Source organism: Monodon monoceros, unplaced genomic scaffold (genome assembly GCF_005190385.1).
Source record: "Monodon monoceros isolate NGI ecotype Baffin Bay Population unplaced genomic scaffold, NGI_Narwhal_1 Super_Scaffold_6, whole genome shotgun sequence".
Lineage (NCBI taxonomy): Eukaryota > Metazoa > Chordata > Mammalia > Artiodactyla > Monodontidae > Monodon > Monodon monoceros.
In genome coordinates, this window is record NW_021703783.1 from 83703992 (window position 1) to 83730831 (window position 26840).

General features: G+C 35.9%; 1 protein-coding gene across 3 annotated transcripts in view; it reads right to left on the bottom strand.

Moving 5' to 3' along the window:
• Positions 1-26840, bottom strand: part of SLC41A2 (solute carrier family 41 member 2) — a 128836-nt gene that overhangs the window by 56353 nt on the left and 45643 nt on the right. For all 3 annotated transcript variants that reach the window (XM_029205370.1, XM_029205369.1, XM_029205371.1), the window contains exons 4-6: positions 14605-14676; positions 11137-11281; positions 7761-7907 (exon numbers count right to left, since the gene is read on the bottom strand). In XM_029205370.1, coding sequence (XP_029061203.1) covers positions 7761-7907; positions 11137-11281; positions 14605-14676 — 364 coding nt within the window. The remainder of the gene's footprint in view (positions 1-7760; positions 7908-11136; positions 11282-14604; positions 14677-26840) is intronic.

The window sequence follows — 26840 nt, forward strand, 5'->3', positions numbered from 1 at the left end:
TTAACATTACATTCACAATGTCTAACATCCAATCAAAAGTTATTTTTAAGAGTTTGAAATTATATTTGGTTGCATTTATAAACCTAGTTAAATACCAGGAAATATTCTATTTACTTTAGACATTTCACTTATCTCACAAAAGTTTCCTAGTACTTAAAGTAACCTTTCTAAATCTATTAATAAATTATATGTACAAATACGGTGAGTCTTATGTTTTCATAAATGTTCATGCAATGTATATAAATTTGGTAAGATTTCTATTTAACAATCATAAGAATAAATTAATTACATAATCATTACTTTTAAAATGGAATCAGAAGACTGGCATGTTACTGTAATGGGCTACGTAACAAGTATATTTAAAAATGTGTACTGCCTCTTTACCATAAAATCATTCATACCATAAATTTGATTCTCAAATATTTTTATACTTAGTTCTAAATCTCCCTAGGGTTAAAAGTTGCCTACCCATTCTTGAAACAGTTGCATCATCCCAAGACATTTTTGGTAATATCATTTTAGCTGATCGAGCTTTTATTATTGTCAGACATCTCAGCCAGGACATTCCTGCATTTTTCTCAAGGACTCTAATACACATTTTGTATGGTAGGGAATTCATAACTTAAACACAGAGTTGATCTCACAGTCTTTGTAGCCTACAGCCTTAGATTTAAGTTAAATGTTACTAAATTTTTCTGACGTCTCACAAAATTCTTCAACTGTTATTCACACCCTTCTCTTGGACTGAATTTTATATTTTATCATTTTAACATATTTAAAGATCTCCTCACCTATGATTAAGGTGTTTAAATTAAATAGAAACTCAATTTTTTTCAAATCAGGTAGGAACAATTACTATAAATATTAAAATAAGACCCAAACAAATTTTACACTAATGGCTTTAGCTGGATTTGCCAACACATCTTCAAAATAATTATGCTAACAAAATTCATTTAAATATTTCCTTCCATTTAAAGGGACATGACTAGTGCTACATATAGAGTCATTTTCTCCATAGCTTTTTAAAACATGAAGAAACTTTTATTGGATGGATTTCCAGTTCTCCTTGCTAAACCATTAGATAGGGATAAATAACATTCCAATTAGGAAGCATTCTTACCTCCTAAAACAACTAAGGTTACCAACAATCTCTTTATAGACTCAAACAGCAAACTAAAAGCATTAAAACCCACTAAACACAACTGAAAAGAACTATTCTGCTAGGTTGTCTTAGTATTTTCATCTTCAGGTAAAGAGAGGAGCACCATGCCAGGCTTTTAATTTATTCTCAACATCACATCTCTGGAAGGACATCTTAAGTTGAAGAAAACACTCACCATCCTAACTCCAGAATCATTGCCCTGGATTGTCAAAGAGGGCGAAAAATTTCTCAAGAAATAAATAAAAAATAATGAGTGGGCAGTTCCTCAAAAAGCTAAAGAGTTATCATATGATCTAGAAATTCCACTCCTAGGTATATACCAATAGAGTTGAAAACATACGTTCACACAAAAACATGTACGACAATGTTCAAAGCAGCATTATTCATAACAGCCAAAAAGTGGGTGCAACCCAAAAGTCCAACTAATGGTAAATGGATAAACAAAATGTGATATATCCATACAATGGAATATTATTCAGCCATATTATTAACCCATACAATGAAATATTATTCAGTACTGCATGGTATTCAGAACTGATTTATGCTAAAGCACGAACCTTGAAAACGTACTAATTGAAGGAAACTGGATATAAAAGGTCACATATTGTATGATTCCATTTTTTGAAATGTCTAAAATAGGCAAAGACAGAAACTAGATTAGTGGTTGCCAGTGCTGGGGGGAGGGTGGAATGGAGAGTGACTGCTAAAGTTTCTTTTTGGGGTGATGAAAATGTTCTGGAATGAGAGAATAGGTTTCACAATCTTATAACTATGCCAAAACTACTGAATTGTGCACTTTTAAAAGGTGAATTGTATGATGTAATTGAATTATATCTCAATTTTTTAAAATTCCCACAATGAAAAAAAAGGAGGGGGTACTATATTCTCTAAAAATGTCAACGTTATAAAAGATAAAGAACATACATATATTCATACAGACAGATGGACAGAATAAAAGATAAAGTAAATGGAGTAAAATGTTAACATTTGGTGAACATGGGTACAGGGTATACAGGGTTTTTTGTATTATTTTATTTTTGCAACTATTCTATAAGTTTAAAATTATCTCCAAATAAAATTTTTTAACATTAAAAAAAAAGAATGGGAAAACCATGGTAAAATCAAAATATCTAAAATGATTTACTGCAAAAGTATTCTATTTCAATTTCCTGCAAATCTAACATGCCCACTCCCACCAAATTAAATCGTATGTTTACTTGTATAGGACCCTCTTACCTTTTCCCTGGCTGAATTCTAATCCAATAGTTAGGTGGAAATTACAAATATACAAAAAGAGAAAGGTGCTAAAATATTCCTCTTTTTAGGATATATTGGTGTTTTATAGATAATTAAAGAATTACTTTTAGAAAACCACTAATGACACAATCAGTGAGGGAAACTGGTTGATTAAAAGCCAACCACGGGGCTTCCCTGGTGGCACAGTGGTTGAGAGTCCGCCTGCCGATGCAGGGGACATGGGTTCGTGCCCCAGTCTGGGAAGATCCCACATGCCGCGGAGCGGCTGGGCCCGTGAGCCATGGCCGCTGAGCCTGCACGTCCGGAGCCTGTGCTCCGCAAAGGGAGAGGCCACAACAGTGAGAGGCCCGCGGACAGCAAAAAAAAAAAAAACCAAAAAAAGCCAACCATGAACTTCTGCATTAATATCAAAACCTAAAAGTGTCTGCCTTCTAAATTAAATACATTTAAATGACCCTAGTCAAAATAATATTTTGTATTAATTTCTGGGGATATCATCTTGTGTAATGTGGTAGGCTGAATAATGGTCCTCAAAGACATCCACATCCTAATCTCCAGAACCAGGGAATGTTACCTTACATGGCAAAAAGGGGCTTTGCAGATGTGATTAAGTCAAGGATTTTGAAATAGGGAGATTATCCTGGATTATTTGAGTAAGCCCTAAAGTAATCACAGGTGTGTACTTATAGGCAGGGTGTAGACAGGAATTTGACTACAGAAGACAAAATAATGTGACCACAGAAGCAGAGATCAGTAATGTGGCTGCAAGCCAAGGAATGCTAGCGGCTACCAGAAAATGAAACAAGTTAAGGAACGATTCCCCCTGAAACCTCCAGAAGGAACAAGCCCTGCCGACACCTTCATTTTAGCCCTGAATAACAAACTCATTTTGGACTTTGACCTCCAGAACTGTACGAAAATTAATTACTGTTGTTTTAAGCCACTAGGTTGTGGTAATTTGTTACAGCAGCAATGGAAATGAATACAGGACTATAGATAAAACTGTAGAATTTTAAGCCTAATTAATGTCTGTGTACGTCGGTACTGATTCCATGATACAGGTAAACTACAGAAAGGTAAGGATTAACATGGCTAAAGTGGTTCAAATTGCTATGATTCCACTTAACTGCGAAACATAACTGCCATCTTTTTGATTCATGGCTATCACATTTATCTAGATTGTTGGTGGCATTTTGTAACTGCTCTTACATAATTTCATTAATAGCATTCATTATTTTCACCCTAAATTCTTCTGAAATATGTAGCTGCTATGAGTGACATTTTTATATATTAGCTGTTTGTGTGCAAACAAGAAAGCAATGGGTATGGAAAGTTGTAAACACTTTTTAAAATGCCCTTTATAATAACCATCAGAATTTCCTCAGTAGACTGACCTTCTAGCAATCACTCTAAACTGAGATCATACAGTGCTACAGAACTCTGTAGAAGAGTGACATGCACGATAATTTTACATTCTACTTACATCACCACATCAAGGCAGTGATACTCTAGAATGTTTTGTAAATAACCAGATGGCACATCCCTGTTAGTCTTCACAGGACCCAAGTAACAATCTGAGGCGGACTGTTATTGCTCTTAGAGCTTATTGCTTCTTAGGCCATCTTTTTAAAGTTAACCTTGAGGAATGAGAAATGAATCAACATTTTGCTTCTCAGATCTTGCCTAAAGAGAGAAAAGCTGATAATTTTTCAAATCAGTATATATCATGTACATACAAGAATTACATAGCCATGTAGTTATAAAAAATTGAAAAAGAGTCTTTAAAATCCTCTTAAAATTATGCATACAAGAAAAAGAAAAGGTAACAATCACTGTGTACAGGTATTTCAGTTACTGGCCCAATGTTAGATCCTTATAATAGTTTTTAAAAATAACTACATGTTTAAAGATTACCATATGGATGAATAAATGCCTTTATACTTTCTCTACAAGTCATACCTAAGCATATCATAATCTAGAGCTTAGATTACTCTCTAAACTGACTTTCTATTTCCTCTTCTATTTTCTTTATTTTTTAAGATTTTTTTTTTGATATGGACCATTTTTTTCTTTAAAGTCTTTATTGAATTTGTTAGAATATTGCTTCTGCTTTATGTTTTGGTTTTTTGGCTGTGAGTCATGTGGGATCTTAGCTCCCCAACCAGGGATTGAACCTGTGTCCCCTGCACTGGAAGTTGAAGTCTTAACCACTGGACTACCAAGGAAGTCCCTCCTCTTCTGTTTTCATTTGAAATAGATTTTTTCTAGCCACATGTTGCCATTTTTATTTTTTTATGGTGATACTAATGTCTAAATACTTTCTGCTGAGGCAGTATACTCTATTTTCCTAATACTATGTCCTCATTGAAAGGATCATTTTTTCATTACAATCTATTATGTTATTGGACAGGTACTGTGGCAAAGTCATTTAGAGGGATAACTCTCCTTCATTTTCCATACATATACCACTTCCTAAATAATTTCTATTCACATTAATTGGATAGCTTTCAAAAGGAATAAAACATTTGGTGAAGTGCTATTTAACATCCACTATGTATATGGCACTATGGAGTCAACAAAACAAATAAATAAAATAAAGACACAGTTTTGTCCTCAAGAGGGAAGATACTACATTTACTTAAAAAGCTATAATGACTGGCCAAATATAAAGAATAACTTAAGAGGAGTGTCAATAAAGTGCTATAGGAATTCAGAGGAGAAAAAATTACCTAAGATTAGGGAAATTTATGAATTTAGTTTTGAAAAATGAGAATTCTGACTGGCCTTCATGGAGGAGGGGAATGACATAAGAAAGAAAAGACAAAAATCACAGGTGGCGTATGAGAATCAGTAAATGGCTGAGTTTGGCTGGAGTACGAGAAAGGCAAGAGGTACAAGAAAGGGAGGAGCAGGCAGGAGCTTGAGAAGGAAGACTCCAGGAGGCCTGAACACCAAGTTAAAACTTTAACATTGTTCACTAAGCAATAAAGACTTCCTCTCAGGGTGACTACAAAAATAGTCAGTAACAGTAAACAAAGCTTTGTTTCTTTTGTCCTTTTTTGTAGAACTGGAGAGGTGAGAAGGGGGGAAATTCCATATTTACTTCAGATATCAGAAATCAGCACGTTTTATCAGGAGTGAAAGAAAGGTAGCACACTGAATGAATGTAGAGTGAGCTTGTACCGAAGCTAACAGAACACCAGCGGAGCTGTTCAGTCATTTCCAAATATCCAAAGCGCTAAGTGAGGAGTTAAGTGAGACTTTTCTCAATGTCCAATTCTTTGAGAGCCACATAATTCATGGCCTCTATTTATAACCAAAGTGTATGGCTGCCATGAAATCCTCTTTTTATCTCTAAAGACAGCTAAGTATTTCCAATATAGTTCAAGAATTGAACTCTGTCTCCAAGAGCTAGGCATCCCACTCAGCAGGATGAATGGGATCTTGGAATTTAAGTATGCCCATGCCTAATCTCTGTGTTCAGAATACCTCCAATAAGAGGCTTCCAACTGCTGGTCCTATGAGGCCCCCTAGTGCTCAAAATGCAAACACTTTATTGTAGAAATCCAAAACTGGCACTTCAGAAACACCTTTAAATTAACTGAGGAATCAATCAGTAGCCCATTAAAAAATATAATTTTAGGGAAACAAATGATACAGATGAAATGTAAAAGACCCTTAATTAGTTCATTAAGGGTAAATGTAAATGTAAAAACCCTTAATTAGTTCATTAATTAGTTCATCTTGAATTACTTTGAGTCAACTTTCAGAAGACAAGTAAAGGCCTAGAAGAGGCTAAGCAATATTTAATAATAAAATTATTTTACAAAATTATGGTCTCATTACATTTCACTTTTTAAATTTCCTGATCTAGTTAAACTACTAATATATCATCTGTAACACTCAAAATATTGAAAGCTTTAGAGAATAACACATTAAGTCTTTTATAAGGAGTTTATCACTTGTGTAATTTTAAAAAATAAATTCCTCAGAAGTTGATTTATCTTATGGAATATCGTAATAGTCTGTATCTTTATAACAATTGTCATATTTATTATGGTAACATTCTTCAATGGCTTCAACTGGTGGAGACACCCTGGTATTTGGCAGGCAGCTGACATCATGGTAATTTAAGTACCCAAGTCTGCAAATAATACACTGTTCTTTTTTATGGGAACAAGATCTTACGTTTGGGCCATTGATCATTTACTGTCTTCTCCTTACTTCAACTAGACACATCTTATCTTCTATATGAGAATTTTCCTTTAACATACATATCAAGTCTTAATGAGTATTGTTTTTATGTCATTAAATAATTTATGGTAATTTTATACACTACATGAAACTTCTCTTGATATCTCCAAAAGTAGTAGAAAATGACTGCCTTTGACAGGTTAAAGCCCTCTCTTTAGTTCAAAAACATTTATCTGAGACTCTTACTTCTACAAACCGAATATACTTTAGATTTATTCTAAAGTATACCATAAATCTGTCTAGAATCCATGAAAATATATGAGGATATGTGATTAAATGTTTGCTTCTGGCTTGGCTTATAAACTCTCTCTCTTTTTCTGTCTCTCTCGCTCTTTTTTTTTTTTTTTTTGTATTACTGTTGGTTTCTGTTTTCTTTTAATTTTTTAAAAATTTGGCATCAAAAAAAATGAAACTACAACCAACTTTTAGCACTAAACCTATGCTCACAAATCATATACATCTACATTGACAATAGCCACACGGTATAAATTTGCATTAAAACAATCCATTACATTCTATAAATACCCTATTACTATTATCAGGAATCACATATATAAGATGACTCCAAATTCACACAGCATTCAGGCTCATTTTCATGGTGATTTTTGGTTGTATTAATTGCCACGTTGGTTTCTGAAAGGTGGAAAAATCACTAAATTTCAAACTCCACCATAACCTTATGTTTTGAGATAACAGTGCAACACACATATCAGAATCCTGTGGGTTGAACCATCAGTGGCTACACATTCAGAGGAAAGGGCAGAATTCATAGACTATGACAGATCTGTGTTCAACCTTCCTACCAACAGTGGGTAACACACATAACCTTTATGATCCTCAGTTTTCTCATCTGAAATTAGAAATGATAATCCTTATCTTTTGAGTTTTAAACTCTTTAAGAAGAGAAAAATATGTGAGAACCACAACACATAGTAGGTGTACAACAAGTAACAGTTATTGTTCTAACCAGCCTCAACTACAGTTCTAACACAGATGAAGGCCACCACGGAGTCATGACATTGCTGCAACAATATTTATTTAAAGAGACTCTGAATAATGCATTATAGTTAATTTCAAGTCAACTTACCAAGACAGGAGTACAAACCCTGACTTATCCAAGCTAATATGGCAAGAGTTATAAGGTCGCCAAAACTAGCAGCAATGGGTGTAGCAACATTATCGGGATTTATCCCAGTCTTCTTTGAACCAACGATAACCCCAACCATTATTATTCCTAGAAAAAAATAAAGCTCATTACTTTTTCTGCTATAATTTAAAGAAAATCAATCCCCCGAAATATTGAAATACGTAGGCTAGACAAACAGTGTATCACTTCCGGTTAGACTGCTTAGATAAGCTGACTAAAGCAAACAAAACATTTTACTTGAATGCTTTGGCAAAATGTCTTTCAACAAATTCCAAGTGGGGATCACAAAAGATCTGAGAAGTCCAATGTTGCATTTAGAGACCTGAAGAGCTACTGTAAAATAACATTAAAGTTCCAAATTTAGTAACACGCATGTCTTAGATGTAATGTATTCATGTGTATCAAAGTCAAAGATTTTATTTTAACCCTCAAATAAAGTATGAAAATGTCAAAGAAAGGTGAGTCATACTTAAGGACTTCCCTGGTGGCACAGCGGTTAAGAATCCACCTGCCAACGCAGGAGACACGGGTGCAAGCCCTGGTCTGGGAAGATCCCACATGCCGCGGAGCAACGAAGCCCATGCGCCACAACTACTGAGCCTGCGAGCGACAACTACTGAAGCCCGCGCACCTAGAGCCCATGCTCCGCATCAAGAGAAGCCACCGCAATGAGAAGCCTGCGCACCACAACGAAGACCCAATGTAGCCAAAAATAAATAAATTTAAAATAAATAAATAAATAAAAAGATGAGTCATATTTATACACATAGCAATTGGGAAGAAGGCCAACAAAACCAGATTTGTTTACATAGTGGTAGCCAGAAATGCTTGCTTCATTTTATTATTAAAAAGTGTTGAAGTATTAAGAAGAGGGAAGTAATTAAATTTTGAACACTGCAGGCCAGAATACAAGAAGCAGTCTTTGTAAAGGATATTCTTTAAACCCCAAGTTTCTGTCTATGAACCTATAACAACAGAAGATGAAAATGTGACTGTGTACTTATACTTTTAAATCCTTATATTCTTGAATATAGAAATGGGAGAAAAATGATAGCATTACAGCCATACCCGATTATATAGATTTTCTCATGCCAACACATTTAAGAGGATGCAGGGCAGAAAATATTTAAGATTAGTTCATTTATGTGCTAACCATAAATCAATATGGAAGCCTAAATATGGCTATAGACAAAAACCAGAATCTCACTGCATTTTTAGACTGAAAATGACTCTAAATGATTTTATTCTAACATACTCACTTTATAGATAATAAAACTGAGGTCCTAGGAGTAGGTTTAAATTCTTGCATAAGGTCACATAGCTTGTAAGTAACTGTTTTTTCTACTACCCCGTAAAGCCAAATTATTGAAAGTAGAATTTTTGTTCAATGTCTCACGTCTTTTATTCTGTAGGCTTTTTCAATCTATGGACTTACCTTTCCCATAATATCATTGTAAACAGAAAAAAAAATAGCAGGAAAAAAACTTAAACATATTATACAATAATCAGTCAAGATGTGATCATATAATTTTTTTTTTCAAAATCAGCACATTTAAAGATCCATGTGGAAAGTTCTCCTATGAAAGAATTCTGTCTATAACTTTTCAGCTGAAAACAAATATTTTGCCATCATGGACCAGTGGAAAGAGCTGGGAGGCAGGAAATGGGTTTTAATTATGATTTTTCTGTGAACAAGCTGATGAAATTGGACAAGTCACCTTACCTAAGTCAGTTTTCTCACCTACAAAAGGTGGTCAATAGTATCTGCTCTACATATATAAAGGTCAAGTTATCATAAAATTAGAACACACATTATTAAAAGTAAGAAGGCTAACAAATGTATTTTAAAAATCTGAATTTTTATGGTTTTAAAAATCACAGGCAATACAAATACTTGTTAGTCTGAAAAGTTTTAAACAATTTTTTCTAAATGAAACAATATTAGAGAGAAAACAGAAGCAAATGAGCCTAAAGAAACAGAGTGCTAATGCTTTAACACTTTTTTTTTTTTAACCAGAAATTAGTTTCCCAATAGCATAACTTCACTATGCTTTCACCAGTGTTAACACCATTCAATTCTAGTAATTCTATTATAAAGACAAGAAACTACCCCTGGTACAATTTAAGTACTAAAATAAAATGCTTGAAAATATTTTGGCAGTCAGGTCTTAATTTTAATAAGAGTTTCTAAATTACCAGAACCTAGCCAAAAAAGTTAGCTTTGTTGTATGATCACCTGACAGTAGAGTGTTCCATTTTTCACCTTGCTGGTGATCTAAAATGAGAAGATGGCAATTATAAAATAAAAATTACCAAGTCTTTATGATTACTGTTCCATAATAAGTTCTCTAGTGTAAAGTTGATATTAATAAATCAATATAAAGAATGATATCCCAACTAAAAAAATTATAATTTTTTATAATTAACGTTATAACTAACGTTTAACGTAGTTAAACGTTAAAACCTTCTGGCTCTTTAACATTCTATAGCCAACAATATGCTGTGTTAAGCATATGGTTATACTTGTATTGCCACAGAAACAGTAAAGGAATTTTTTTGAAATCTGAAACTTTAAAAAATTTCAACAGAGGGACTGCTTTTTAAAAAAATATTTATTTATTTATTTTTGGATGTGTTGGGTCTTCGTTGCTGCACGTGGGCTTTCTCTAGCTGCCGTGAGCAGGGCTACTCTTCGTTGTGGTGCGTGGGCTTCTCATTGTGGTGGCTTCTCTTGTTGCGGAGCATGGGCTCTAGGCATGCAGGCTTCAGTAGCTGTGGCGCGTGGGCTCTAGAGCGCAGGCTCAGTAGTTGTGGCGCACAGGCTTAGTTGCTCTGGAGCATGTGGGATCTTCCTGGACCAGGGCTCAAACCAGCGTCCCTCGCATTGGCAGCTGGATTCTTAACCACTGCGCCACCAGGGAAACCCAGAGGGACTGCTTTTAAAACTCAGAATTCCTGGAATACTTGTTACTCAAATGACAAGCTGGTAAATCCTCTGCACGATTTCCAGACAGGAGATTCTCAATTAATTTAAATTACAGAAACAAATGAATATCTAGACTATTTTCCTGATCTTGTCTGGGAGCTGCACCAGGGGACCTAAAGCTGGGACACAACCTCAGAAAGCTTGCTCTATACTAAGGATTACGTATAATATATATAAATATATCTGAAATAATCTATTTTAAAAGTTTGTAGATAACTTTTCTCTGTTTTTTATAATGAACAAGTACCATTTAAATAAAAATAGTTAACATGGAAAATAAATAATTAGAAAGTAAAATATTATAGAGTAGACATTTATAAATTTACTTACCCTGCAGAAGAGATGCAATGAAGGCAGTTGCTACACTGCTAGAGCACAAAAGTATGGAATGATCAAGATAGTATTTTCCCTCTGGAATCCAGCCCAATATAATTGCTGCCACAGCTGCTAGAAAGCCAACTACTGTTGCTTGAACCTTAAAAAAGTTTTAATAAAATCCAACAGAATTATTCATTTTGAAAATGCATTTTTTATTTTATGATGTAAATATGCATACAAGGAGTCAGAAGAAAGTATTGTATATGGTAATTGAGCTGCCTTACCTTTTGAAGAAGCTACTGTATTTTATTTTACTATTCCCTAAGGTGATGGGTTCTCAAAGTGCCCTGATCTGGCAGCAGTAGGTATGGAATGGGATCTAGGAATCTATTTTTAACAAGCATCCTAAGTGACTTTGATGGTGTAACCCACAGATCACCTAAAAAAATACCAACCTGAAGATTGAAAAGTACCCAATCCACATAACTGAAGTCTGACTCTAGACACAGTATTGGCAAAAGATTGGATTCTACAATCAAATGGTAAGAGTTTGATTCCTAGCTAGACCACTTAATCTTGCGGCAAGCTATTTAAATTTATTAATCCAACAAGCATTAATGTAGGATCTACTATGTACAAGGTGCTATGCTTAGTGTTGGGCTACAACAGTGGTCAAAATAGATTTATCTCCTGCCCTTACAGAGCTCTTGGTCAATGGGAGGGACAGACATTAAAAAATAACCTCACAAATAGTCACAATTGTGATTAGTGCTATAAAAACCTTAGCTCCTAATCTGAAAAATAATGATCATATCGAACATGAAAGGGTTATTTTGATATTTAAATGAATTACATAAATATATAAAGTACTTCCCACAGTAGTGGCACAAAGCAACCCTCAGAAAAAAAAAAAAAAGGCAACTACTTTTAGAATCCTGTTAGTCGAATGCTAGAACTAAAAGAAACCCTGAAGAAAAAAAAAAAAAAAAAAAAAAGAAACCCTGAAGGAATCTCCAGTTCACTGATTCTTAACTGTGTTTGTGTCATAGACTCCTTTGACAATTTGGCAAAAATTTTATAGATTCTTCCCTCCACGAAAACACAGATGCATTCAATATTTTGAGTAGAACTTCTGGGCGCTTAGACTCTCTGAAGCCAATCCATGTACTGGAACCCAGGGCTCCAGGTGAAAAACCCAAGTAGTCTGATCTTGTCATAGAGCAAATTAATGGAAAAGCCTGGGCCAGCAAGTCCAGATATCCTAGATTCCAGCCCCACATCTTTCATTACAGCAGATTCAGAGCTGAGAGTCAAGCTGTAAGCACCATTATGGTTGTCCCAGTTGCTAAGATACTTCAGCATTCTCTTACTCGTTAGTAAATAATATGGTATGTAAAAGAAATAAAATTAATTAATAATTTAAATTCTAGCACTGTGATTCCAAGGTTTTTCTTAGAAATAAAATATAGTGCTTTTACTTCTTGGAAATGAAATACAGAGCTAGGGAGCCTATGTAAGACTTACAGCATATGCGCGCGCGCGCGCGCGCGCACACACACACACACACACACACACACACACACACACACACACACCCCTGAGATAAATAAGTCCTGTTCTGTAAACCTGCAAAGGAAATGCCCAGTTGTACACAAGAGGAGAGCACAGTCTGGGTTAAGGAGTAGCTGGGGAAGTTAACAGGAGCCATAAATACATGTGAGCGCAAGGCACATCTCTCCTGGTGAGGTAATGATTCTTCAGTGGGATTGGGAACTTTGCTTTATTTGACAATTTATGGACAGGTTGAGGTGGCCACTGTGTACAATTGTGAAGAAATCTGTGACAGATCATCTGCTTGGGATCCTATTTAATAGTCAGAAGAACACACCCCAGCTAATGCCAGCATAAGCCTCCTCTGTCCTTTCCATCGCTCCCCACCTCTATCCTCCATAACTAGCCTCTAGTTGAAGGAACACTGCTAACCCATCCCTCGCCCCTCCCCACGCCATCTACTCCCTCACGAGCTTTAGCGGATAAAGCTTCAGAGATAGCACAATCGCCACCCACCACCTGACCCTGTTTTCTTCTCCCCTCTGCTTCTGTCCACGTAACTGGGCTCCAACCAGTTGCTGCCTCACTGGCTGGCACCGACTATGTCCTGATGGGCCTGTTTGGGGTTCCCTGTTTCTCATGCATCCTTGGTGGAGTGAGACAAAGACACAGACTTCAGGCTGTGGCAACTAGGATCAGTGAATCCCCGGCCATCACTGGCTCCCATCCTGACCAACAGTTGTGGGGAGAGAGGATGACAAGGGAAGGGTGGAGACTAAGAGTGAAAGGAAAAATTAAAAGCAGAGATGGAAAATTATTAGAATAATTTGATGAATAATTTATAGTACAATTCATATAACTTAGTAAGAATTCAGGGTATTTAAAGAAAAAAATGGAATATATTTTCAAATTTTAATTTATATATTAATTTATAGTTGTCTACTGGTTGTTAAATATTTTGGTTATTACTCCAGCATAGATTCCTACAGTTTTGAGCTGAAAAGGATCATGCACATCTCTAGTGCAATACTGTGGAAAAGAAGAGGAAAATTAAGCACAGAAAGGTTAAGTTAACGAAGGTTACATAGCTAGTTAATGTTAGAGCTGAGATTAGATACCAGATTTTCTTATTTCTATCCCTGTGATCTTAGAAGCAGTTGCACAGATATTGTTTTAAAGCCTATATTCCAAAATTTCCTTTATTTCTTTGTCTTTGAACATTACATGAAATAAATTGTTTGCCACATATTCTCAACATTATGTCCTAGTTGAACTAACATTAAAATTAGTGAGCATTTCCTAAGCTTGCACTTGCTAAAGAGGTGCTAGGGGGCTGCAGTCTTGTGTCTTGGGGATAGGAGAGGGTGGTGGGAGAGAAAGAGATATTCCCCTGAGATTAGAAAGAACTGTAGGTAATCTATATATAATTCATGTATATGTAATTGACAATTTAATGTGCTCATTTATATTAACACTGATAACATTAACAAATTAAGAAAAATTCATCTTAAACAAACATCTTACCATAATATATTTAAAAAGCTGAGTTTAATTAAATAGAGGATTTACTTTAAAAAATATCAAAGTAGAAAAACAGCACCTAAGCCATGAAGTGCTAAATATTTATTTGTACAGATATTAACTCAAATTCTGGCTCTATTATATACTTATGGTAGAAGAGATTTCATATATTTATTCTATATTTTGCATGTTATACATTTTTCATATTTAGAAGAATCTGATCAGTTTCTAGAAAAAGAAAACTTTCAGAAGCCATGGGTATCCATTTATTCTATCACTTGTTCATAGTACCCAATTATTATTTTAGGTTCCCTGAAACAATTAAATGGTAGGCTTAAGAGCACTAACATTTATTCCATTCTTACAGGTAAAGCTCAAGATCTGTAAACAAATATATGTATCACTTACCTGTTTTAAAGCCAAGTTGCCAATTATTAAGTTCCACTTTTCAATGGGTGAATCCATCTTCCCAATATTTACCTGTTAAGATGGATAGTTTCATGTATCACTGAATAATCCACATGCTCTGTACTCTGTTTAAACAGCATATGAAGTCTTAAAGCCAAAAATAATCCTTTGGTATACTCGATGAGCTCACATTGCACGTTAAATATAATTTTAAATTCACTACAAGTCTTGCATCTCACACTCAGCTAGCCTGGGACGTTTAGAAAAAAAATTTTTTTTAACTTAATTACTAGCTCATAAGAACTAGTGGGCCAGTTAGTACTATCTACCTGCCCTCTGATGTTATTTTACAACTAACATCAAGTGTCATACTAACATGCCAAATTTTGTCTACTGAGGCCTAACATAAATAATTACATAATTTTTAGCTGCTAGCGTTTAATTCCACATCATGAAACTTATGTAATTTCAAGAATTATTGACAAAAAAACCGATATAAATAAATCATTCATATGTACGTAATTTATATTTGAGTCATGACCAAAATTGTTATCAATAAAAAATTCATTCAGTTCACATATGAATTTTGATAATGTACTTCACTATTAAAATGTATACATCTGTTGGCTAAATCAAAGAATAGCCTCCAAAAAATAATATTATTATTCACATATTCAATTGCTCTGTAAGCTAAATCATACTTCTCAACCACTTAGGATTCAAAAAATGTATATCCAAAACTGATAAGTTTTTCTAATGCAGACATTTGGAAAGCAATAATCATTAAAAATATACTAAGCCAGGTTTCAATTATTCATTATATGGTTGTTCACTGAAGACAGATGAATGGGTAAAGTGGGAGATATATAAGGGTAATTATTTATGGGCAGTTAACCATGGACAAACTAGAGTTTAGTTCACTGGCTTCAAACCAACAGGTTAAGTGCTACATCAACACTTCCTGTATCAATCTGGAAAACATTCTATTCTCTAACTTCACTCTCGACTGTAGTCTCAAAGTATCAAGCAAATGCACATATTAAGATTTCTCAGTGTTTCAGAATAATTATTCCTGCTGTCTTTACTTGTATTATTTCCTTCCTAAGCCTGAAAGTCTAAATTATTGATAAAATTTGTGTTTGCAGCTCTAGCAACCTGAGTCTCTGCTCTAGTGAACAAGGTATAAGCAATGTTTAAACAGTGAACCTATCTCGGGTTTAGTGTTCAAGAAATAGGTATGAGAGAAATTAGTTACTTTTTTATAACTTTTAGAAAGATGTCTGTAGGTATAGGAAGCAATCTAAAATGATTCTGTGAAAAAGTACAAGATGTCAAGACTCCATGACTGCTTGATGATCAATGGAGACACACATTCATCATGGTCTAGGAAAAGATTAAGAAAGGTGAAGATGACAGAATGAATGAGCACCATGAATTAGGTAAGCAGCTGTGCCAGATTCACTTGCTATCATCACTACCAGTGATGCCTGCAGTGACATGCCTCAAAATCCCCTTCTCTAGAGCTTCAGCTTACAGTCTGCCAGTGAGAAGAACTTGCCTAAGATTTGAAAGGCAGAAGTGAAGGAGAGGCCATTATTTTTGGAAGGTCTCATTGGTCAGATACAGTAGCATCCAGATCTCTTCACTACAACGCACCCATGGCTTTCTTCCCCTACTCCAGTGCTTCAGGTTGTTTCTCTGATCCTCCTACTTCAACTTCTCCCACATTTGTGTAAGCCCAGATTGGTCTATTAAACTCCTTATTACCACAATACATAACATGGCTCTGTTTTCCTGACCAAACCCAACTGACAGAGCAACTTCACATTATTCAGTTAATTGTATTATAAATGATGATGGTCACAATCTCTAAGTCCCTTCCAGTCTAGGAGTCTCTGAACCTGTAATCCTTTTAGTGTAAGATAAATAATAAATAGCAAGTTGATGTATGATGTGAAATAAAATATACTTCATATTTATGAAATATAATTTATGATGTGAAATTTAAAAAGTAGAATATATTCACAAACAATAACTTTTTACAAAGAAAATACTTTTAGAAGAATTTAAAAAAGAAAATAAAACTAGAGAAATGTTGACCCATTTCCATAGTTAGGAAAAACAGTTATGGTATGGGCATTAGGGTGGGGTATGGCAAGACACAGAAAATTGACCCTAGTTGCCTCCAACTTGTAAAAACTGCACCAAGACGCGGGCTAACCCACCCTACTGTCCAGAGCCTAGGATTAATGTGAACTATCTATATTTTTTCAGAGTAGCAAGGGAGAAGCATGAATGTTCCATCTAAAAGCCTTTGCTGGATCTTTTTTTTTTTTTTTTTTTTTTTTTTTTGCAGTACTCGGGCCTCTCACTATTGTGGCGTCTCCCGTTGCGGAGCACAGGCTCCGGATGCACAGGCTCAGCGGCCATGGCTCACGGGCCCAGCCGCTCCGCGGCACGTGGGATCCTCCCGGACCAGGGCACGATCCCGTGTCCCCTGCATCGGCAGGCGGACTCTCAACCACTGCGCCACCAGGGAAGCCCTGTTGGATCTATTTTTATTAGATTAGTTGACCTGATGGTGCTCAGCTAGAGAAACTAAGAACTTGGAAGGTGATAAAGCACGTTAGGGCAAGATCTGATAAAGACTTCTGTGCAATCCAGATTTATTTAAATTACATCTATCTTAAAGTACCAGAAAAACAGGCCACTATTTCTGCAGGTATACTAACTAGTCTTTAAGGAAAGAGTAGAGCTGAGATAGCCAACAGCCTGAAGATATGCTCTGTTTGGCCAACACAGTGGTTTTAACTTTCTGAAGCTGAATGCCTTTAGGTGGAGTCTGCAGTCTCTACTTTTTATAATCCCTACACCCTTCCCCTCCATAAATGTGTATGTTATTTGTCTGACCCTCAAGCATACGAGTTACAGGTAGGACCCAGGATTTACTGGGGCTAAAGATAAAAGTGGGTTGAGATGACTTTGAAATATAAATACAAATATAGTTATTATAATTGTTATATACGCACAAATATAGTTACACATATACAAATATAGTTACTAAAATTGATACTAGAAAATGTACATTTAATATGTAAATACTTGAAACAAGGGTACTGAAAGTCTCCATTGAAGTATTAGTCTTTATTTTTAAATTTTTTTAAACATCTTTATTGGAGTATAATTGTTTTACAATGTTGCATTAGTTTCTGCTGTATAACAAAGTGAATCAGCTATACATGTACATATATCCCCATATCTCTTGCCTCTTGCGCCTCCCTCCCACCCTCCCTATCCCACCCCTCTAGGTGGTCACAAAGCACCTGAACTGATCCCCCTGTGCTATGCGGCTGCTTCCCACTAGCTATCTGTTTTACATTTGGTAGTGTATATATGTCAATGCTATTCTCTCGCTTCATCCCAGCTTACCCTTCCCCCTCCCCATGTCCTCAAGTCCATTCTCTACGTCTGAGCTCAAAAAATAGGTATATTAAAAAAAAAACTATTGTTATTTCTGGGTGATGAGTCTATGGATGATTTTTATTTTCTTCTTTGTTCTTTAGAGAATTTTTCAAATTTTCATCACTGAAAAAATAGTACTGGTATAATGAGAAATTTTATTTAAAAACATTAATTGGTGAATTAAAACACTGGCAACTAGAAAAAGAAATAATCTCAGCTTTTTGTCTAAATGTAGGTCCTACAACATAAATAACATTAAAATTCAAAGAGTATTAAGATGAAAATCATAACATAAACTAAGACCACTCTAAAAATATAAGGAACTGGAGAGTAGCTAAAAAATGGCCTATATCCAGTAAGACACTAAACATTTGGAAGAGAATAACAGGAAGAATAAAAAAACGTGGAAGGAGTAGAAAGAAAACAAAGAAATGGGAAGAAAGTGGGGAAAGGCTTTTAGGAAAAAAATGTTTCCCTTTAGAGAAGTGAGCATAAAATGCATATAATCCTTGAGTGTTAGCCACTGATTATTGGTACGTTTTCCCCAGAGGCTGTAAAATCTGCTCTTCTGAAGTTTTAAGGTTGATTTAAGGTTGATTCTCATCTATCTAGAAGGACACACTGGCAGTCTTGCACAAAGTATGAAGATTTGACTAAATGATCTCTCTCATGAAGACCACAAACCAAATTTAGAAATATGCAAACAGTCCTGTAAAATATTAGTGTTAGTGAAAATGGTACTTCTTGGGTAGTCATGATGTTAAACTTTATTACATAAAATAAATAAGCATAAAGTCCTTTAAAAATATCAGTTAAAATGATAGAAGAAAATACCATAAATGTGGAATCTAGAAGTAGTAAGGAACTACTCAGCTTAAAAAGCCTAAAATCTCTAAATACTATTCCCCACTAAAACCAGGCTCCTTAGAGAAATGGCTGGTTCCAGGGCTGGGACAGGGAAGTATAAGATGAGCCTGGAATATCTTATGCCAGAAAGTAACAAAGTACTCAAAACATAATAAGGGCATGTCAAAACAACACAGGAACCAGTTTGAAAGGGCTTCCCCCTAGCCAAATCTGAGACAATCTGGGCATCAAAATGAATAACAGCAGTAATGGATTATGACCCATTGAATAAAATAAGAGTCTATTGAGTCCATACTGAGAGTGGGTGGATGGATGGATGGATGGATGGATAGATAGATAGATAGATAGGTAGATAGATAGAGGTAAGGGAGAGAAGGGAGAGAAAGAGGGAGGGAGGAAGAGAGGGAGATAAGAAAGATAGGGAGATCTTTTCCTTAGTAGAATGCTAAGTAATAAATGTAGAAGGAATAACAGTTAGAAAATGACAATTCAGCAGCCTTCAATGTGAAAATGGATTCAGACAAAAATCATTAATATATGCTAAGATAATTGGCTAAAGTTTGTTAAGTAACAGGATATGTCTGCAGTCTCAAAGTACCTTCCTACAGGTTATTTAGTAATATATCAAGAGGTAAAATGTAACTTTATAATGGAGAAGCCTGGCAAACACTGTCATTCGAATAATCAATGAGAAAAATTATGATACTATTTATATGAAATCCTAAACTAGTGATTGAAAGGGCAGTGATTACCTGAGACCAGAGGGATTACCTGGCAGTGGGATTAACAGCAAAGAAGCATAAGGGAACTTTTTGGGGTGAGGGAAATATTCTATATCTTGTTTGTGGTGATAGTTACACATTTAATATATTTGTCAAAACTCATCAAACTGTACGCTTAATATGGGCATATATTATTACATGTAAATTATACTTCAATAAAGTTTAATTTTAAAAAGATAATTTCATTCAGCAGTAATTGCTTTTATGCTTTTAAAAAATAACATTTATATTCCCACTACCTGGTTTTGTCAAATACTAAAATTTTACCATATTTAGTATACCAATATATCACATATATGTTTAACATCATTATATTGTCAGATATCCAAGGCTTTATTTATATTTATTCAATTTTTTCCTCTAAATTTTTCATATTGAATAATTTCTATTGATCTATCTTCAAGTTCATGAATTCTTTCTTCTGCTATCACCACTCTGATACATTCACTCATTAAGACACGTTTGTTTAATTCTTTGAACATTTTTTCCCTTTAGTTCTTTGAACATATTTCTACTAGTTGTTTTGGAAGATTTTGTTAAATCCAACATCCAGGCCCAATTTGAGTCACTTTCCATTGACTGAATATGAATCACACTTTTGTGTTTCTTTCCACATCTAGCGATTTCAGTAGAAAACTAGACAGTGTAATAATATGTTATAATAACTCTGGATAATGCTATGTTCTTCTGAGGATAACTGGATTTTCCTTCTAATAGTTAATTTGCCTAGACTCAAACTACAAACTGTTGTCTCTTCCACAATGTGGAGCAGCTCATATCTCTGCTTGGTTCCTTCAGCTACCAGCTTTTAGTCCAGCCTTTTGGGGATCTCCCCTGCACCTGTGTAGTTTAATGGTCAGCCAAAGGTTTGGAGAGAATTAATACTCAGATTTTGGGGCTCATCCTCTCTGCAGTTCTCTGCTGCTGGGATTTCCCCGTAAATTTCCACCTGCTCTGTCACCTCCAAGCTCTGTTATCTGATAATTCAAGCCAACAAAACTTCAATTTTCTGCCACTATAGCTGGGCATAGTAACAGAAGGCACTTAGTCAAAAATGCAAAAACTCATAAGTTTTAGCCAGTGTGTTTGTCTTTCAAGTATGGGACCCTCTCACATCTCTGCCTACTTTTCTTCTTCTTCTTTTTTTTCATTTGCCAGACTCCCTGACCTTTGCCACCTCAAGCTGGTAAGACTGTGGGTTTTCTACCACATGAGATCCAAGGATTGGGGAATTCCATCAAGCAAAACAAGCCACAAACTTTGCAACTCTTACCCACTGTAGTTATGGTCTTTAAGGGTAAACTCTAGTTTCTACCTGCTTTTGATCACCTTCCATTGCCTGCAAATAATTTATTATCCAGATTTTGTAAATGTTATTCTCTGGGAAGTTTCACTCAACCACTTTATTAGAATTTTACACCCTTGAAATATTTGATAATAAAACAATATACTAAAACACGCGCGCGCACACACACACGCACACACCCTAATATCTTTCTGAATGTACAGCGGTGATGCATCTGTTCACAGTCTTGATTGTGGTGATGCTTTCACAGGTACATACTGTGTACTGAAACTCATCAAATTAAGACTGAATTTGTGTGGTTTCTTGTATGTCAATTATACATCAATAAGGCTTCAAAGAAGGGAGAGAGCTAAATATCTAGTTGATTGAAACAGTTCTAGATTAAACTTAAGCAGTTCCACTCCACAAAGCTATGACTATGGGTTGGTATTCATAACTTAAGAAACATACCTCAAAATTAAGAACAATAGAAATATGCAATCTCATTTGTATTTAATCATCAGGATATGACAAGAACACATATAATTTAGAATTATGCCAAATTTAGGAAATAATACTGAGACTGTGATGGTAACTAAATTATGCCATAGTTATTAACATCATTATTGGGGGCTCTATTTTTTTCTTTATTTTAGAAGTTTCACAGTTTGAGTGGGAAGTCTAATGTAAAATTATTAGGGAAAGAGGGTGTTTCCAACTTCACATGCCTCCACTGGAATGTGAGCTCAATGAAGGCAGGAACATTTTCCGGTTTGTTTATCGCAGAGTCCCTAGCACACGGAGTAGTGCTTGGCATATAGAAAGGGCTCAAAAATATTTTTTCAATTAATGAATTAAAAAGGTAGAATGTTTCAAAGTAATTTCAGAGAATAAAGGTTTGAGGCAACAAAAATCACTTTTGCCTAGAGTGGAAAAGTGCTAGGCAATTTACTCCTGGAAAATAGTTTTAAAGACTTTTTTAAAAAATCCTGTCATTAGGACAGTGAGTATCATTCCTGACTCTTTTCTATCTAGCATTCAGAAGCAGAAAATTTTAGACCTCAGATAACAGATCTTAAACCCAGCAATTTATAGAGTCACTGTAAGAACATGTAAGACAAAGGTACTGAAACTTCAAGAAAACCTCAAATCAAGAGGATGAGCAAAGAAAAAAGTAAACTAAGAAGAAACCATGAAAGAGGTGAGTGAGGAGGGTGTGGGGTCTCAAAGTCAAGGGTAATAAAAATTTCAAGTAGAGAACAGCCAGAGAAGGTGAGGCTTTGGGGTTTTTGTTGATGAGAAGTCATTAACCCAGAATTGCTTTAATAGCAAATAGAGCATCAGAGCTGGAATACAGCTGACAATGATTCTCCAGCACTCTATCAGAATGGTAGTACTCTGCCCAGGAAACTTGAGATCAAATTCTCTAAGTAATTAAAACACCACAAACTAGATGAATATACCATGTCATTTTAGCTTGATGCCACAAGTTACTAGCTTTCCATCTTCTAATTTGGTTACTTTTACCCCTCTCAGATCCAGAGAAAATTTCAAGTGACAACTCCTGGTCTTTAATTTCAGCTAATCAATCAGCCAATTCTTACAACTCTCTTTGAAAATGAGTTCTGGACTTCAACTATGTCTCACTACATCCCCTGTTACTACCCCACCCTGATCCAAGCCAACCTCAACTCTGGACTGCAGTATTATTCCAACAGACTCTCAACTTGCCTCCCTGCTTTGGTCTTTGGCCTCTTATAGCTCTGTCTCAACACAACAGTCAAAATAATCTGTTAAAAATATCTATCAAATCACATCACTCAACTGTTCAAAACCTTCCAAAGGCTTCCCATTTCACACAATGACCCACGTCCTCACAATGACCCACAGGTGATCTCACACCCTGTGATATTCCCCCTCTCTCACTTGGTCCCAGCCCTATCGGCCTCCATGCTGTTCATGTAACACAGTGGTTCTCAAACTTTGATGTGTATCAGAATCATCTGGAAAGATTGTTAAAATACAGATGTTGAGCCACACCCCAGAGTTTCTGATTCAGTAGCCTTGGAGTGGGGCTGGGACCTTGCACTTCTAACAAGTTGCTGATGCCGCTGTTCAGAAGGACACATTTTGAGAACCACTAATATAACAAATCAACAACAGTCCTGTCTCTGGCCCTGGCAATAAAGGGGACATTCTTATCTCAAAGAGCCTCAAAAAATAAAAGTAAACAAATTAGTAGATGGAAAAGTAGTAACTCATGGCATCAAGCCATGATAACATGGTATATTCATCTAGTTTATGGTGTTTTAATTGCTTAGAGAACTGAGTAATTCCTTTAGTTTATGGCTCAGATATAATCAGTGACCCAATTCTTGACCTATGGAAAATAGCGACTCCATCCCATCTCCCCAAAGAAAGGTCCAGCTAGATGACCCTGCAGTGAACACCACGAGCTGAGCTTCTAATCAGCTTTGGAGTTCTCCTGTCTTAAATATGAACAGACAAATAAATATAATCAGACATTTGATAAAAATATCTAATATAAAATATAGGCACCACAACAAATCAAGTTCAAATAAAAAGATTAAGATTCAGCTTTAATGGTAATACGTAATCAAATTAAACAATTTAATTTGCAGCATATTCTTTTTTAACCAGATTCCCTACAGCATGGCTTATTTCAAAATGGACTGGCATGTTTAATCTGTTATTTGAATCTAAACAAATGCTGAGTAATGCTCAAGAATGTTGCTTTTAGAAATATTTTCTTCGAGGTAAGTTAGCCAAAATTTCAGTTTTCCTGGCAAAGTTATCAAGTTGCTTAAGTGTTGGTATGCCTAACTACATGTATCAGGACAAAGTTCATTTTCTAACAAAATGTACCTAAAGCCACCTTTTAACTCTCATTCTAATAACTTTCTTCTCCCTTAAATGTTGCCACTCTTGTTTTTCAAGACCTCTTCTTTATTCTCCTCTCCTGTCAAAAAGCCTCTTGGATTGAGTTCTATCTAGGTAACCCATCAGCTCTTAAAACATAATGCAAGGGTAGATCACTGGGAAAAGATGGCAGATGGAACACATGCATGTAATTTCACTAACTTTGAAAACCTTAGTAAAACTACATAAAAGTTTTTGTTTTGTTTTTGAAGACAAAAGCTAGAGGTATACTAGACACACATTCCAGTTGGATGCCAAGTGTTAAAATCAATATCCAGCTGACACCAAATGTCACCATTATATGATGAACTTCTAGGAGATTAGAACAAATGTGAAATTTAATCAAATTTTTAAAATCTTATTACCATCTTATTATTAAGTTTTTGAGAAATAAGTTCTTAGCACTGAGGGCTGCTAGATTGATCCTGTGGTCACTATACTTCATATTTGTAATACTATGTAGATGCCCACTTTCAAATGAAGTCATTAAACAATCAAGAATGTTTTTGGCTACTTTTGCCAGTCTAGATACTGCTGAGAATGACGGTGTTATCAAATTGTTAGGCTTTCTTTCCTAAATATTATATTAGGAAATAAATACAATTGATAAAGGACTTATATCCTCTTTAATTCCCAGGTTTGACATTTTGGTTAATAGTGATGATGCAGTTTCACTGAAATAATTGCATAAACTGAAACTTTGTATATTGCTTGATGATGATGCTTTCTAAATATTTTCAGATGAGTCAAAGGGTGTTGTCCTAACACATTTTTAAATTTTAATATTTTTACACGTACTTACTGCTTCACATGATCACTTGAGAAAAATTTGCATTTAAACCTCGGATCTAAAAGTGTAACAATGGAGCCATGTGACTGGCTTCCAAGACACCAAAAAGTAGTGGATTTCCATTTATATCTCAGCTTTTATTGCATTCACACGAATTTCAGTATCTTCTCAAGAGTAGAATGATAGGACAGATATCATGTAAGAGATACTTGTATACTTCAAGGTACAGCCATTTGGTTACTTAAGAAGCTTCCAATAAAAGAACTGCTTTCTCTGTAGGCAACCACTGGTTATTAGTAAGTCCTGTGACTGCTACCTTCAGAGTATAATATTACGGCTATTTTGTTCAAGCAACCCTTCTTAATATATAACTTTTCCATCCTGTTTTAATATCTTGCAGAAGTACATCACAAGGAAGCTTCTAAATCTCTTCTATGTCATATAATTTTCCTTAGGCCAAGAGAAGTTTTCACTCCTGGAATCTAGAATCGGTAGTTCTCTAATTCTGTAAAAGGGACTTCAGCTCTGAGACCCATGGCTTAGAAGGCCCCACTCTGGCCCTCCTTTAGCTATGCCCCATTCCTTAGGATGAAGAGTGCATAGGGCCCAAGCAGTGTGCCCACTCGAAGCCTGTGTCTCATCCCCTTCTAGGCCACACTCCAGATACCTGGGATCATAAAGCTCCCTGACTAAATGGCCTAGAGCCCACCAGATACCTGGGATCATAAAGCTCCCTGACTAAATGGCCTAGAGCCCAATGGCCTCTTCCTGAAGCCAATCTTCCTGAAGGCAGACCATGCCACCACTGGTGCATGCCCAAGCCAAGGAGTGCTCAAGGGCTGGCTGTTTGTTGGGGGTATAGATGAACGTGAGGTGTGAGGTATGTGTGAGGTCTTTCAAAGTGCAGGACATAGGGCCAAGGGTGGAGAAGGAAGGGGGCAGGCGTCAGACCAGGGGCTGGCTCTCTCCATATCACTATGTTCCAAAATAGAACCCAAGATGTCCAAGAATTCTAAATTTGATCTTGGACTTCCAGATCATCAAAGGATATACTGTATTTGCCAAGGCAGAAAGATAGAGATTTAAAAAAAAAAATTTGTTTATTTTGGGCTGCACTGGGTCTCTGTTGCTGCAGGCAGGCTTTCTCCCTAGCTGTGGCAAGCGGGGGCTACTCTTCGTTGCAGTGCACGGGCTTCTCATTGCGGTGGCTTCTTTTTGTTATGGAGCACGGGCTCTAAGTGCATGGGCTTCAGTAGTTGTGGCATGGGGGCTCAGTAGTTGGGGCTCGTGGGCTCTAGAGCTCAGGCTCAGTAGATGTGGCACGTGGGCTTAGTTTCTCTGCGGCATGTGGGATCTTCCAGACCAGGGCTCGAACCCGTGTCCCCTGCATTGGCAGGTGGATTCCTAACCACTGTGCCACCAGGAAAAGAAAGTCCCTAGAAGTTTTTTTTAATTTGTAAGCTTGTTGTTTAATGTTAAACTACATAGATATACGGTTACATGGGCCTCTGTTTACTACATAGACATAGTTATACAGGCTCAACTGTGAAAGTGAATCTGTACAGAACGCTTATAAATATCTGACATTATTACACTGACATCATTACACTGATTAGATACAATGTAACCTGGAATGGTCTTTTCCAAGATTTTGATATGGCTGACTCACTTTTATTATTCAGGCTCCAGCTTACACACCACCTCTCTGAGAAGTTTTCCCTAACCACCTAATATAAAATAGCTCTCAGGATTCACCCTTCATCACTCAACTGTTCAAAGCCACAGTTCCTCCTCTGTAAAACAGGAATAGTGTTTATCTCATAGGGTTGTTAACAGACATCCTTGTTAAGCAGTTAGCACAGTGCTGGCACATTATGAGAGCTCACTAACATCCAATACTTCATTATTGCCTGGGCAGAGTATGACTATATGACCTTTTATATGTAAGGAAAGGGCTTAGAAATTTCCATAGGGCATATGTAGCATTTTCTCTTAATTGAGCAAGCCAGTAATAATGTTAATAAAACATTATTTAATGCATTTCCTTTCCAAGCATCTGCTTCACTCAAGAAACCTTAGGGAACTCACAGCTGCTTGGGGAAAAATGGGG